Source organism: Rana temporaria, chromosome 4 (genome assembly GCF_905171775.1).
Source record: "Rana temporaria chromosome 4, aRanTem1.1, whole genome shotgun sequence".
NCBI lineage: Eukaryota > Metazoa > Chordata > Amphibia > Anura > Ranidae > Rana > Rana temporaria.
In genome coordinates, this window is record NC_053492.1 from 460,857,563 (window position 1) to 460,870,963 (window position 13,401).

A 13,401-nucleotide genomic window follows, 5' to 3' on the forward strand; every position below is an offset into this window, starting at 1 on the left:
GCGCTTTTAACACCTTCTGGAGGGTTTAAAAGCACCAAAGCGTCGATATAACAGTGGTAAAGTGCTGCTTAAAGCGGAGTTCCACCCAAAAGTGGAACTTCCGCTTAATCCAATCCTTGCCCCCTTACATGCCACATTTGGCATGTCATTTTTTTTTGGGGGGGGGAGTGGGGGCTTCAGGAGGAATGGGACATCCTGTCCCACTTCCTCCTTTCGCCCAGGGGCCGCTAAGGCGATACGTCATATCGCCTTTTGGCGGTCCCTCCCTGTAGGCGATCGCCTGTGACACGTGACAGGTCCCAGGCGATCGCCTGTCCAATCGCGCATGCGGAGCGAGTGCCCAGCCGTGAAGCCGAAAGCCGCCATGGCCGGGTGCCCACAGCCCACAGTAACAATGAGGACACCGGCCGGAGAGGGGGGGGGGGGGAGGAGCGGAGCCCCGGCCGGTGCGTCGCTGGACCATGGAGCAGGCGAGTGCATGTTTATTAAAAGCCAGCAGCTCCACTTTTTGTAGCTGCTGACTTTTAATAAACATTAAAAATGCCTGGAACACCCCTTTAAACGAGTGGCGGTTTACCGCTAATGCCCCCACCGCCCCAGTGTGATAGGGGCCTTAAAAGAGAAGTTTCTTTTTTTTTTTTCAAAATCACACTTACCTAGGTGGATGCTGCATCTGTCCCACACTGCCTCTAAGACTGAGAACAGAGCAATCAAAGACCGCTGATTGCTCGGTTCTCACAGCTCCATGAGCAGAGAGCTGGTGACTGTCAGTCACTGCTGTTTGCTCTGCGCCCCCCCAACCTATCACACTCACTGGAGCGCTGAGCTGTGGAAGGGGTGGGAGCAGCTGGCTCAGCCTCTCAGCCCCTGAGAGGCTGAACCAGGGGCCGGTCCAGGGTTGCAGGTGGACTTTATTGTCACGATCTTGCCCCAGCCTTGCTCTGTTACATTAAGTCTGTGGCTCAGAGACATCAGCCAACAGCGGGCTTCAGCTGGAAACGGGTCACGCAGAGCGAACGGCACTCCAGTGATCCATAGGAGAAGTACAGCCAAGACAAGCTTTTGGCTCATTTGTACGTAGATTTCTCAATTTTGGTGACCCCTATTTCTTGGAAGGTTTTAATTTTTTGGAAAGCTGCCGACTCCAATCCATCAGGCCTCGTACACACGACCGAGGAACTCGACGGGCGAAACACATCGTTTTGCTCGTTGAGTTCCTTGTGAGGCTGTCGAGGAACTCGGCGAGCCAATTTTCTCCATTCCCATCGAGGAAAAAGAGAACATGCTCTCTTTTTGGCTCGACGAGTTCCTCGACAGTTTCCTCGTCGAAAAATGTACACACGACCGGTTTCCTCTGCAAAAAAAAAAAACAGCAAGTTTCTTGCTGGTTTTTGCCAAGAAACTCGGTCGTGTGTACGAGGCCTCAGGCTCAACCAATGACGTCTTTGTTTTACAGGTTAAAGATCTGAGTCCAGAGCCTCCCCATGAGTAATTGAAACTTGGCGATCCTTTTGGCTTATTTACCGTATTTAAAGTTTCTATTGCCGTCTGTGTTCCCATTGGGGACAATCTCTTGGTGTGGTCACTGGAACAGGAAGCGAGAGAAAATCTCCACCGTATGTCTCCAGCAACAGAATCACATGTGTGACATGGCCCTAAATGATTATGAAGCTGGTTACACGTGAAATGCTACAAAACAACCAGTGTATGTTGGAATGCCTTGTTTTAAAGTCTTGCTATTCTTGTTTGCGGTGTAGGCCTCAAAAACAAAAAGAATGAATGAGAAAGTCTGTATTCTCTTAATAAATGTTATAAGAAGTCAGGCTTGAAAATCTAAAGGGATACATTCACAGTGAGATGTGGAAACAGGATCTCTCGTTCTGATTGGTGAATGAAGAACAGATGGAGGCCAGACCGAGACACACAAAGAAGGAAAGAGTGCAGGAAAGGACAGATGTGAAAACCTGAAGCATCTGGACCTCCCAGAACCATCTCAAAGAATGAAGAGAATGGAAACAATACAAATGATGAGAAACTGAACTTCCTATCAATGATAATGAATGTGTTCATAAGTATTCAAGGGATCCAAGTGTAACTTAAAGGGTAAGTCCACCCAAAACATATCTCCTTGGGAAGGTGTCAATGAGGCCTTTAAACCTGAATTTGCAGACAAGTTCGCTTGCTGTGGTTAGCATAGGTGGGTCACCCACTGGTTCTCAGCCTTAGCTCAGCAATTACAAGAAATACAGCAGAAGCAGCGAGACCACATGCCTTGGACGTATAGCTAAGAACAATGGAAAGAGATCTCACCACCATAAGCCCTTGTGAAATACAAAAGGTGGGTCAGCCTACAAGCATTCGCTCATAGCGGCAATATTGGTTGGGTAGATTGATCTTTCATAAGTTGGTAGTACCGAGGCAGTTCAAAGAGAAGTAGTGATGTTTAAATACGGTAACTGGAGAACAGTTTACTACAGTCATATCAGGGATGTTTTCTGATTGGGTACTGATCTTTTGACATTACAATGGCTCTGTGCATTGCCTTATTGAATGAAGTCACAAGGGGTCATGTCCCATGCTTCTAAGGTCACTTTCACACTTGTACAACTTGTCCCACAATTTGGGACTGCAAAGTAGCATGACAAGTCGTTCCCCCGGATTTCCAATGACAACTATTCATATTAGTACGACTTCAAAAGTAGTCCCTGCACTACTTCCAGGGCCGGCTTTTGGGGTGTGCGAGCTGTGCGGCTGCAGAATGTGAGTCGCAGTAGCGTAGCGTGAGTGGGGCCTGGGCCCCGGGCGCAACATTTGGGGGGATGCAATCCCGCGCCAGTACGTGTCACCGGCGCTACATTATCATAATTTTAAGTTCCGTGACCCCACGGTCCAGCCGCCATGTTTAGTGTCAGGCCGGCCCCTGGCGCCCTGTGATTGGGTCAAGTGGTCATGTGCAGCAGGCGGGGCTGGCCTGGCCTATCCTCAATCACGGGGAGCAGGGCTGGCCATCGCTGCGAGCTGTGTACGCTCGCGGTCTGTGTGTATTGTGTAGTGGTCTGTGTGTGGTGGCCAGTGTGTATTGTGTAGTGTTCTGTGGGTAGTGTATTGTGTAGCGGTCAGTGTGTGTATTGTGTAGCGATCAGTGTGTGTATTGTGTAGTGGTCTGTGTGTAGTTAATTGTGTAGTGGTCTGTGGGTAGTGTATTGTGTAGCGGTCAGTGTGTATTGTGTAGCGGTCAGTGTGTAGTGGTCTGTGGGTAGTTTATTGTGTAGTGGTCTGTGGGTAGTGTATTGTGTAGCGGTCAGTGTGTAGCGGTCTGGGGAGGGGGGCGCCACAGGATTAGCTCGCACAGGGCGCCTGAACACCTAAGGCCGGCCCTGACTACTTCGGTCCAATTTTGATGCCAATTACACAGGCATTCCCTAAAATCATGCGACTTTGAAGTTGCGCAAGTGTGAAAGGGGCCTTACTCAGCTTTTCTCAACCTCTATATCAGGGAGTAACCCTTGAAAGAAGGCAGCCCTTCTAAACCTTTATATTTTGCTGGGTTTTACTTAAAAGAAGGGAGCCTTTCTCAAACTTGATATCATGGAGGAACCCTTGAAAGAACTTTCTGGGCTCAGGGAACCCACATAATTACTACTATATCTACACCTCACAGTACATTGGTGTCATGGTCAGTGGGAAAAAATACAGAAAGCTCCTAATATCTGTGGCCATTGGGAGTATCTCACCGTTTAAGATGGCTATAAAAATAATTGTTGTCAGTGGTTACTCATCTGAGAGGCAGAAGTTGCTCCTCGCTCAAGGGACCCCAGGGTCCTACAGAACCCTGGTTGAGAAAGGGTTTTCTAAGGCATCAAACAACCTTTTTTGGAAGGATTGTACTGATAACTTGAACATAGATTGAATCTACATTTAGAGAGCCTCATAAACTCTCACAAAGCCTCCAAGGCCACTAAAGGACAAAACAATATTTTTTGTCTTCGCTCCAGTCCCAAAGTCACAATTTAATGAGTTTGAGACCAAAATAAAAGCCGCTGTGAGGGCCAAGGGGGCAGTGACTGGGAAAATTTATCCTCAGGCATAGGTTTCCCACTTTCTTAAAAGTAGATACAATTGACTGCTCACATAGGTGTGCACAGCCTATTGCATTAGGGTGTGCACCCTAAAGCTCAAACACACATGTCCTATAAATATATAGGGCAATGGACAGTGTCGGTAGAGCAGTGGACGATGTCAGTAGGGCAGAGATTGACGTCAGTAGTTATTTATTTTTTATTTTTTTCATGATTACATTTTTAGAATTGCATTCCTATTTATACGATCATTTTTATTATTGTTTTTTACTATTTTTTTAGGTGCCCCTTTGGGGGCTTTGGTGAAATATCAGGGGTCCAAACAGGCCCCTGATGTCTTACTTTTGAGACAAAAAAAAGGGACGGGGACAGAGATTCCAGAGTCTCTTTCTCCCAACCAAGCAGCATGGGGAATCTGCCCAGCACAGGGTGATTAGGGTGTGCCCAGGCACACCTGGCACACCCTGTGCGCACGCCTATGACTGCTCATAAGTTTGTATGGACAGTTGCGAGTATCTATCCACTGTGAGCATACAGGCAGTCCCCAAGTTACAAACACAATAAGGACTGTAGGTTTGTTTGTAAGTCGAAGTTGTTCGTAAGTCGCAACACTGCATTTGTAAGTGTAACTTCTGGTCGGAACACTGCATTCATAAGTGTAACGTCCGCCTGTGCATGGATGTGGAATGTTCCGGGCGCTTGTTATGTTATCAGGGGATCTTCTGGCCATGCAGTATATGTAGTACTGCAGTGTGGGATGTGTCCGGAGGCGCTCAAAAGGTATCCAGGACCAGCGTGGAGCACAAGTGGCTGGCATTTGAGGCCGTTCGTAAGTAGGAGTCGTTCGTAACTCGGGTGTTCGTAACTCGGGGACTGCCTGTATTTATTATAAACACCCTCAAACAGCTGTTGCTCAATCATTTTATTGCCTCTCGCTAATATTTGAATGGTTCTGCTGGAGATCTTTTATTTTGTTCTTCTCAACACTAGTGCATTGAGCACTTCTATGCTATGACTAGCCTCCTAATTTCACTTTAGGGCAGACTATGAAAGAATATTGAACCAAGATCACGTGTGGGACAACCGATCAAAGAACGTGCCAGCACACATGCTTTAGTTGCAAGAGCATGGGAGGAGGGGGGCATCGGACATGAAACTTAATTTGAGTGTTACCAGGAACACAAATAATGTGGCGCTCAAGGATTTAGAGCCGGTTCACACAGGGGCGGCACGACTTCGGGGGCGACTCGGCCAGGCGACATGAAGACGACATCTAAGGCGGCTTGCTAAATGACTCCTGTATAGAAGTCAATGCAGGTCGCCCCGAGTCGCCCCCGAAGTAGTACAAGAACCTTTTTCTAAGTCGGAGCGTCTTGCGTCGCTCCTATTAGAACGGTTCTATTCACTAGAATGGGACGCGACTTGTCAGGCGGCTGCGTCGCCTGACGAGTCGCCCCAGTGTGAACCGGGTCTTAATGTTACCAGGAACAACCAAAAAAAACAAATGTCTATCCACAGACCTTAGTAAAGTGACTAAAAAAGAAATTTTCAGTCGACAACTTATTGGTCCGTAATGAGAGACCAGAAAATGATGATAAAAGGTGGAAATTCTTTTTTTATCCTCTTATTCCATGTACACGCGATCGGAAATTCCGACAGAAAAATCGTGGATTTTTTTTCCGAATGTTGGCTCAGACTTGTGTTGCATACACACGGTCACACAAATCTTGGTCGGAAATTCTGACCGTCAAGAACGCGGTGACGTACAAGATGTACGACGAGCCGAGATCAATGAAGTTCAATAGGCAGTTTGGCTCTTCTACTTGATTCTGAGCATGCGTGTTTTTTTGTGCATCAGAATTGCATACAGACGATCAGAATTTCTGACCAGAACTTTTCTTGTCCGAAAATTTGAGAACCAGCTCTCAAATTTTGTTGTCGGAAATTCCGACAGCAAATGTCTGATGGAGCCTACACACGGTCGGAATTTCCGACCAAAAGCTCACGTCTGACATTTGTTGTCGGAATTTCCAATCGTGTGTACGCGGCATTACTGGTCCAGATATATGAATATTTTTAAATGTGTTCCCATAAAGTTTCTAGCAGAGAAATGAAGAGTGCTGCTGATGGGCAATGGTTGTCTACCACTGATCTTGTTACGTAGAAAAGCCACTCACTGAACGCACAACATATATAAACACTTGGTAACAGAAACATTAGTTGAAAATGCAGTATGGGTAAATTGCAGACTTTACTACATAGAAGGATGAGATAACCTAACATTTAAAATGTGGAAAACGTTTTTTTGGCATTACATTTTACAATTTATAATCCAGTATAGAAAAAAAAAAAGCAACAGCAGCTGTAATACAATTGGCACTCTTCAAAAAACTATCATTCTGCCTGAACAAGCAACACATTTCACACACACATTTTAAAACGTGACAAATTCACAAGTTATTTCTGTGGGTTCTAATACCGTTTTCCAATATAGCCAAAATCTGAGCAGAAGGAAATCAACAGGAAATATCAGTCAGTTTATGGCAAAGCATGCTTGCATTCTTTAACATCGTCTATTTTTTTATTTTTTTTGTGTTCTGTCCCCCCCAGGGGTACAAAGTACTTGTTGCATCTTCCTACATAATGTGGAAGGCTAGCTACGTGGTCGGACTGGATGCTCCACTTACTCCTAGACTAAGGTGACCAGAATTTTAAAATGAAATCCGGGGACATACGTTTTCTTTACTAGTAATGGCAACAATCAGAGACTCTCTGCCCGCCGCCGCCGGCCTCACAGCCTCTCAAGTATTACTCTTCGAGCCCCGGCTACTACTGGATGGGGAGCGGAGGAAGATCACTCCACCAGAGAAGGCAAGGAGATAGGCAGGTGGCTGGCCAGGATTTGAGCCAAGGCAGAAGAACATGCGAGCGAAGCTGAATGAACATGCGTCCGAAACTGAAGAAATATTCCCTCCGCTCCGACCAGCACATGATCATCAGAAGGGGCACAGATAATGGGAAAAATACAACCCCCCTATGCTAGTCGGCACGGTGGAGCGGGGGGGGGGGGGGTGTAATTCTAACTTTTTTATTTTAATTCTGCACTGACTGTCTTTGAAATTGCCCCTGTTCCCTATTAAATCCAATCTGGGGACAAAACCAGGGACAGTGTCCTCAATCAGGGGACTGTCCCCTGAAACTGGGGATGTCTAGTCTGGTCACCCTACCCTAGACCTGCTGGCAACGCAGCTAGCAAGGAGACAAGCTGCAGTGATAGCTGCGTTGTTGGACAGCTGTGGGGAGCTTCCTGTCCGACCACGTAGCTTACTATCCACATCATGTAGAAAGATGGGACAAAGGACTACATATACTTTGTTCCCTAGGGAACATAACAAAAAAAACTGACTTCTTTAAAGCAAGGTTATTGGCAAATAAAAAGTGCTCCCTGTGAAATAAAGGGACTTATACAGTGATGACTCCTAGAGGCAGAGGCATGATGGGATTTGTCGTTTCACCACAGCTGGAGTGCCAAGGTTGCCTACCCTTGCACTACCCTTTTTTTGGACATGTGAAGAAAGTAAGACATTTGTAGAGTGGAAGCAAGCTAGTTCCATATAAGAAAATCAGCCTCCAAGCTGAACTAGATAACCTGCCAAAGTTAACAGAAATTAGGAATGCCCAACCATGCAAGTGTCTGGTTAAAAAGAGAAAAAAAAAAGGCACCCCCCATAAGTAAAGCAACTTACAAGGCTTTCTGACTTCCTGTCCTATCTGACATTCAGGGGTTGATTTGCTAAAGGCAAATAGACTATTAGGCAGATTCAGAGCGAGTTATGCCGGCGTATCAGTAGATACGCCGTCGTAACTCTAAGCATATTCTGGAAACCAGATACGCTTAAATTAGGCTAAGATACGAGCGGCGTAAGTCTCCTACGCCGTTGTATCTTAGGGTGCAATTTTTCCGCTGGCCGCTAGGTGGCGCTTCCGTTGAGTTCGGCATAGAATATGTAAATGACTAGATACGCCGATTCACGAACGTACGTGCGCCCCTCGCAGTAAAGATACGCCATTTCCATAAGAGGTACGCCGGCGTAAAGATAAAGCTGCCCCTACTTGGCCTAGTCATTGTTAAGTAACCAATACGTCCTTGCGACGTACTTTGGAGCAATGCACACTGGGATATGTACACGGACGGCGCATGCAATCACGTCGGGTCACCAATCATTTACACAAAACCCCCCCCTCATCCTCATTTGAAATAGGCGCGCTTACGCCGGCCCCATTTACGCTACGCCGCCGTAAGTTAGGAGACAGTGCTTGCCTCTCTGACTTACGGCGACGTAGCGTAAATACGATACGCTACGCCCCCGGAAAGATGCGCCGCCGTACCTGAATCTAGCTATATGCATTTTGCAAAGTGCATTTGCACTGTGTAAGAGCAATTGCACCAGAGCTTAGTAAATGAGCAGAAGCTCTGCTGACTTTCATCATCCAATCATGTGCAAACCATAGGTGTGCACAGCCTTTGGCATTAGGGTGTGCACCCCAAAGCTCAAACACACTCTACCGATCACTCACGATGTTCATTCAGAAAGGGAAGGGGCCAGTAAATGGCATATTTACTGGCCCCTTCCCCCACTCATCCTAAAACATCCACAGCAAAAACCGGTGGGAGAGGGGGGGGGGGGAGCCGGCAGTGCTGTGGAGGGAAAGAGAGGGAGCCAGGTCAGTAGGGGGAATCTGTTCTACACAGGGTGATTAGGGTGTGCCTGGGCACACCTGGCACACCCTGTGCGCACGCCTATGGTGCAAACAAAAAAACAAAACAGTTTTTGTTATTTTCCTTGCATGCAATTGGATATTCTTTGCAAAGTGAAGCTTTACCTCATTTACTAAGCTCTGGAGCAACTGCCTTTGCAGAGTGCACAGTCTATTTTCCTTTAGTAAATCAACCCCTATATCTCAAGGTTGCTTTTTATAAGGGATCTCACCATTTTGACGCAAGCCCACCGCTTACGCACACAGGAGGCAGCCATTGGTCATACGAAAGGCCAAGCCATTGTTTTAATATGTAAAAAGAAGAGGCATTGGGCACAACAGTTCACCATTTCACAGCAACTTTGGCAAATTTATATAATTTTCATGGTCACAAAGTGGCTGTTTCCACAGCACGCAAGCAGACGGCACACCTAACACCCAAGGGCCTCGTTAACAATGCATAATAAATTATAGGAATGCTCAGAATGGAAGAGTTTTCCTAGATCTGTAGTAACATAATAACATAATGATTAAAAAAATATGGCTCAGCTAAAAAAGCTTAATAAAACTTGTTCCTATTTAAAAAAAAAAATACGCAAAGAGCACTTGCAGTAACTAAACATAAAACATTGGTTTCTATGAACTACAGTACAATACTGATCATTGTACAATAAAGGATAAGAAAATAAAAGTCATTAAATATACTCACTGCTGCTTTTCTTGGCCCCAAGTGGATGCCCATCCTCAAGTGAATTGGAACCTACGGATGAGCTGTCTTGGCTGTCCTGGGGAGGCAACTGCAGAAACCCTTCGCTGGACTCCGATCGGGAAGGTGGGAGTGTAAGAGATCTCAGACGGTCACGGTTGACATCTTTTTTGGGCTTGATCAGCTTCCTCATCTTTAAAGCTATCCAGTTTCCTCTCCTTGAAGGTAAATAATTTGACTCTTTACATATGTAACATAGTAATGATCTTTACAAAGTGTTTGTCCTAATAAAGCCATTGGGCACATTCTTTACAGCAGACTTAAAGAGGTGGTTCACCCTTAGAGAGCACATTTTCCCCTTAGATTCCTGCTCGTTTTGTCTAGGGGAATCGGCTATTTGTTTTAAAATATGAGCATTACTTACCCGTTTACGAGATGCATCCTCTCCGTCGCTTCCGGGTATGGGCTGCGGGAATGGGCGTTCCTTCTTGACAGTCTTCCGAGAGGCTTCCGACGGTCGCATCCATCGCGTCACGATTTTCCGAAAGAAGCCGAACGTCGGTGCGCAGGCGCAGTATAGAGCCGCACCGACGTTCGGCTTCTTTCGGCTACGAGTGACGCGATGGATGCGACCGTCTGAAGCCTCTCGGAAGACTGTCAATCAAGAAGGAACGCCCGCTCCCGAAGACCCATACCCCGGAAGCGACGGAAGAAGATGCATCTGGAAAACGGTAAGTACAGCTCATATTTTAAAACAAATAGCCGATTCCCCTAGACAAAACGAGCAGGAATCTAAGGGGAAAAAAAGAAAATTGTAATAAATGGGTGAACTCCCGCTTTAAATGATAACTAAAGGTTCCTTTTTTATTTAAAAAAAAACAAAAACAAACATGTCATACTTACCTCCTCTGTGCAGTTGGTTTTGCACAGAGTGGCCCCGATCCTCCTCTTCTGGGGTTCCTCAGGGGTGCTCCTGGCTTCTCCTCTTCTTGAGTGCCCTGTCTGAGATGCGCTCTACCACGGGGCTCCCGTGCGATCGCGCTCCTGTGTCCTACTGCTGCATCCAATGACACAGACAGCAGGTCTCGGCTCCACCCCTCTCTCCCGCTTAATTGTATTTGACTGACAGCAGGGGGAGCCAATGGCTTCGCTGCTATCAATCTATCCAATCAGGACCCGAGACACCGGATGAAGTGGGTGTGCTCGTCCCCGGCGCAGAAACGATGGGGCTCAGGTAAGTTAAAGGGGGACTACAAGAGGTTTTTTCCTCAATGCATTGAGGTGAAAAACTGCAAGGGTTTAGAACCCCTTTAAGCCTCGTACACACCACAAAACTGACAGCGATGGTCGGAGCCACCATACTAACAATCCAACGTTAATAATGTGATTCCCCTGCTATTCTATTGTGTTCTGACAGGGAGGATACCCCCTCCCCCACCATTGGCTGACAGTGCTGATCAGGAGCCAGTCAGCAGACCATTTTCGGTCATGAGCCTTCAATAGAAGGTTGGACCGGTTACCATACACATGGATTGAATGTCGAACATTTTTTTTATTGAACCGGCCAATGCCTACTAGGCTTTACAGCAGGGGTGCCCAACCAGTGGCCCGGGGGCCACATGTGGCCTGCAGAGCCCTCTGATGTGGCCTGTGACCTCCTGCTCTGGGATGGAATAGAATAGAATACTGTTAATAAAGGTAAGTTTATTACTAAAATCACAGGGCCAGATTCTCAGAGGAGATACGACAGCGTATCTCCAGATACGCCGTTGTATCTCTGAGTCCGGCCGGTCGTATCAATGCGCCCGATTCATAGAATCAGTTACGCATAGATTTCTATTAGATCCGACCGCCGTCGGATCATAACTGCATATTTACGCTGGCCGCTAGAAGCGTGTACACCGATTTACGCGTCAAAATATGTAAATCAGCTAGATACGCAAATTCACGAACGTACGCCCGGCCGACGCAGTACAGTTAGGCCGTTTTTCCTTGGCTTTTCCCGGCGTAAAGTTACCCCTGCTATATGGTGGCATAGGTGCGGCATACCAATGTTCAGTATGGCCGTCGTTCCTGCAACGAAATTTGAAAATCTTACGTCGTTTGCGTAACTCGTCCGTGAATGGGGCTGGACGTAATTTACGTTCACGTCAAAACCAATACGTCCTTGCGGCGCATTAGGAGCAATGCACACTGGGAGATTTCCACGGATGGCGCATGCGCCATTCGTGAAAAACGTCAATCACGTCGGGTCACATAGCATTAACATAAAACACGCCCCCCTGTCCCACATTTGAATTAGGCGGGCTTACGCCGGCCGATTTACGCTACGCCGCCACAACTTGCGGAGCACGTGCTTTGAAAATACAGCACTTGCCCGTCTAAGTTGCAGGGGCGTAACGTAATTTGGATAAGTTACGCCCGCGCAAAGATATGCAGATGTACGAGAATATGGCCCACAGTGTGTATATTATGGGCATATCTGTTCTGCAGTGGTTACTGGGCTGCTTTCAAACTGATCCACAGGTACAGAGAAGTGCACCTGTGGGGTACCTGCACTGACCCATAGACTTCTATTACTTGCAAGTTTGGTGCGCCGAGAGTAGAGTGGGCTCTATAGAGCCAAGAGGACTGCCATCCGCCCACTCCACTCATTGTGTCCCGCGACCAGTTACCAAGTCGCTTTAAGTGGCCCTTGCTCTTCAAAAGGTTGGGCACCCCTGCTTTACAGTATTCTCTAAATCGGCTTCTCTCAACCTTTTTAAATTGGAGGAACACTTGAAGTAACTTTCAAGGAACTCTTGCTAATAATTACTATATCTACAGCTTGCAGTACATTACATTGTAATGGCCAGTGGAAAAAATGTTCCTTATATTTGTGGTCATTGGGAAGGAACCCCCCTCTTACAGATGGCTAAAACAATCAGTAGTGGGAACATATCTGAAAGGCAGAAATTGCTCCTAGTAACCACTTAACCCATCTTAAAGTGCAATTCCTTCACTCCCAAGTATATGTCCAAATGTGAAGCCAATGGGTCAGATTCAGGTACCGCTGCGCACTTCTTACGGAGGCGCAGCGTCCCGTTTTTGCCCTGCGCCCCCGCAAATTATCTGCGCTACGCTTCATTCACGAAGCAGTAGCCACGTAATTTGCGTGGGCGCTCCTCAAAAATGCCCGGCGTAAGGGCGCGTAATTTAAATGATCCCGTAGGGGGCGTGGATCATTTAAATTAGGCGCGTTCCCGCGCCGAACGTAGTGCTCATGCTCCGCCGGGAAACTTTCCCGACGTGCATTGCGGCAAATGACGTCGCAAGGACATCATTTGCTTCAAAGTGAACGTAAATGGCGTCCAGCGCCATTCACGATTCACTTATGCAAACGACGTAAAATTTAAACTTTGCGACGCGGGAACGACGGGTATACGTAGCATTGGCTGCCCCTGCTAATAGCAGGAGCAGCCTTACGCGAAACCCAACGAACGGAAACAACGTAAACTGCGTACGCAGGGCTCGCGTAGGGTAGTGAATCGGCGTTAGTATGCAATTTTCATACTATACGCTGACCACTACGGGAACGCCCCCTAGTGGCCATCGTAAGAATGCAGCCTACGATATGACTGGCATAAGAGCCTTATGCTAGTCATATCTTAGGCTGCAGTCGGCGTAACGAGGTTCCTGAATCAGGAGCATTCGAAACGCCGGCGCAAGTAAGCAATTGCGCTGCGTAACTATGGTTACGTAGACGCAATTGCTTTTTGAATCTGGGCCACAGACTTCAGTCAATGGGGACACCACTTGCCTGTTTTTCAGGCAAAACAGCTGACTGGCTTTGCTGAAATGCAAGTTCTCTAAGCCTCT

The 13,401-nt window shown here is 47.0% G+C and overlaps 1 protein-coding gene across 6 annotated transcripts in view; it reads right to left on the bottom strand.

Annotated features, from left to right (window-relative positions):
* CCDC88A (coiled-coil domain containing 88A) overlaps nucleotides 1-13,401 on the bottom strand; it is a 317,092-nt gene that overhangs the window by 57,088 nt on the left and 246,603 nt on the right. For all 6 annotated transcript variants that reach the window (XM_040351671.1, XM_040351670.1, XM_040351668.1 and 3 more), the window contains exon 25: nucleotides 9,547-9,761. In XM_040351671.1, coding sequence (XP_040207605.1) covers nucleotides 9,547-9,761 — 215 coding nt within the window. The remainder of the gene's footprint in view (nucleotides 1-9,546; nucleotides 9,762-13,401) is intronic.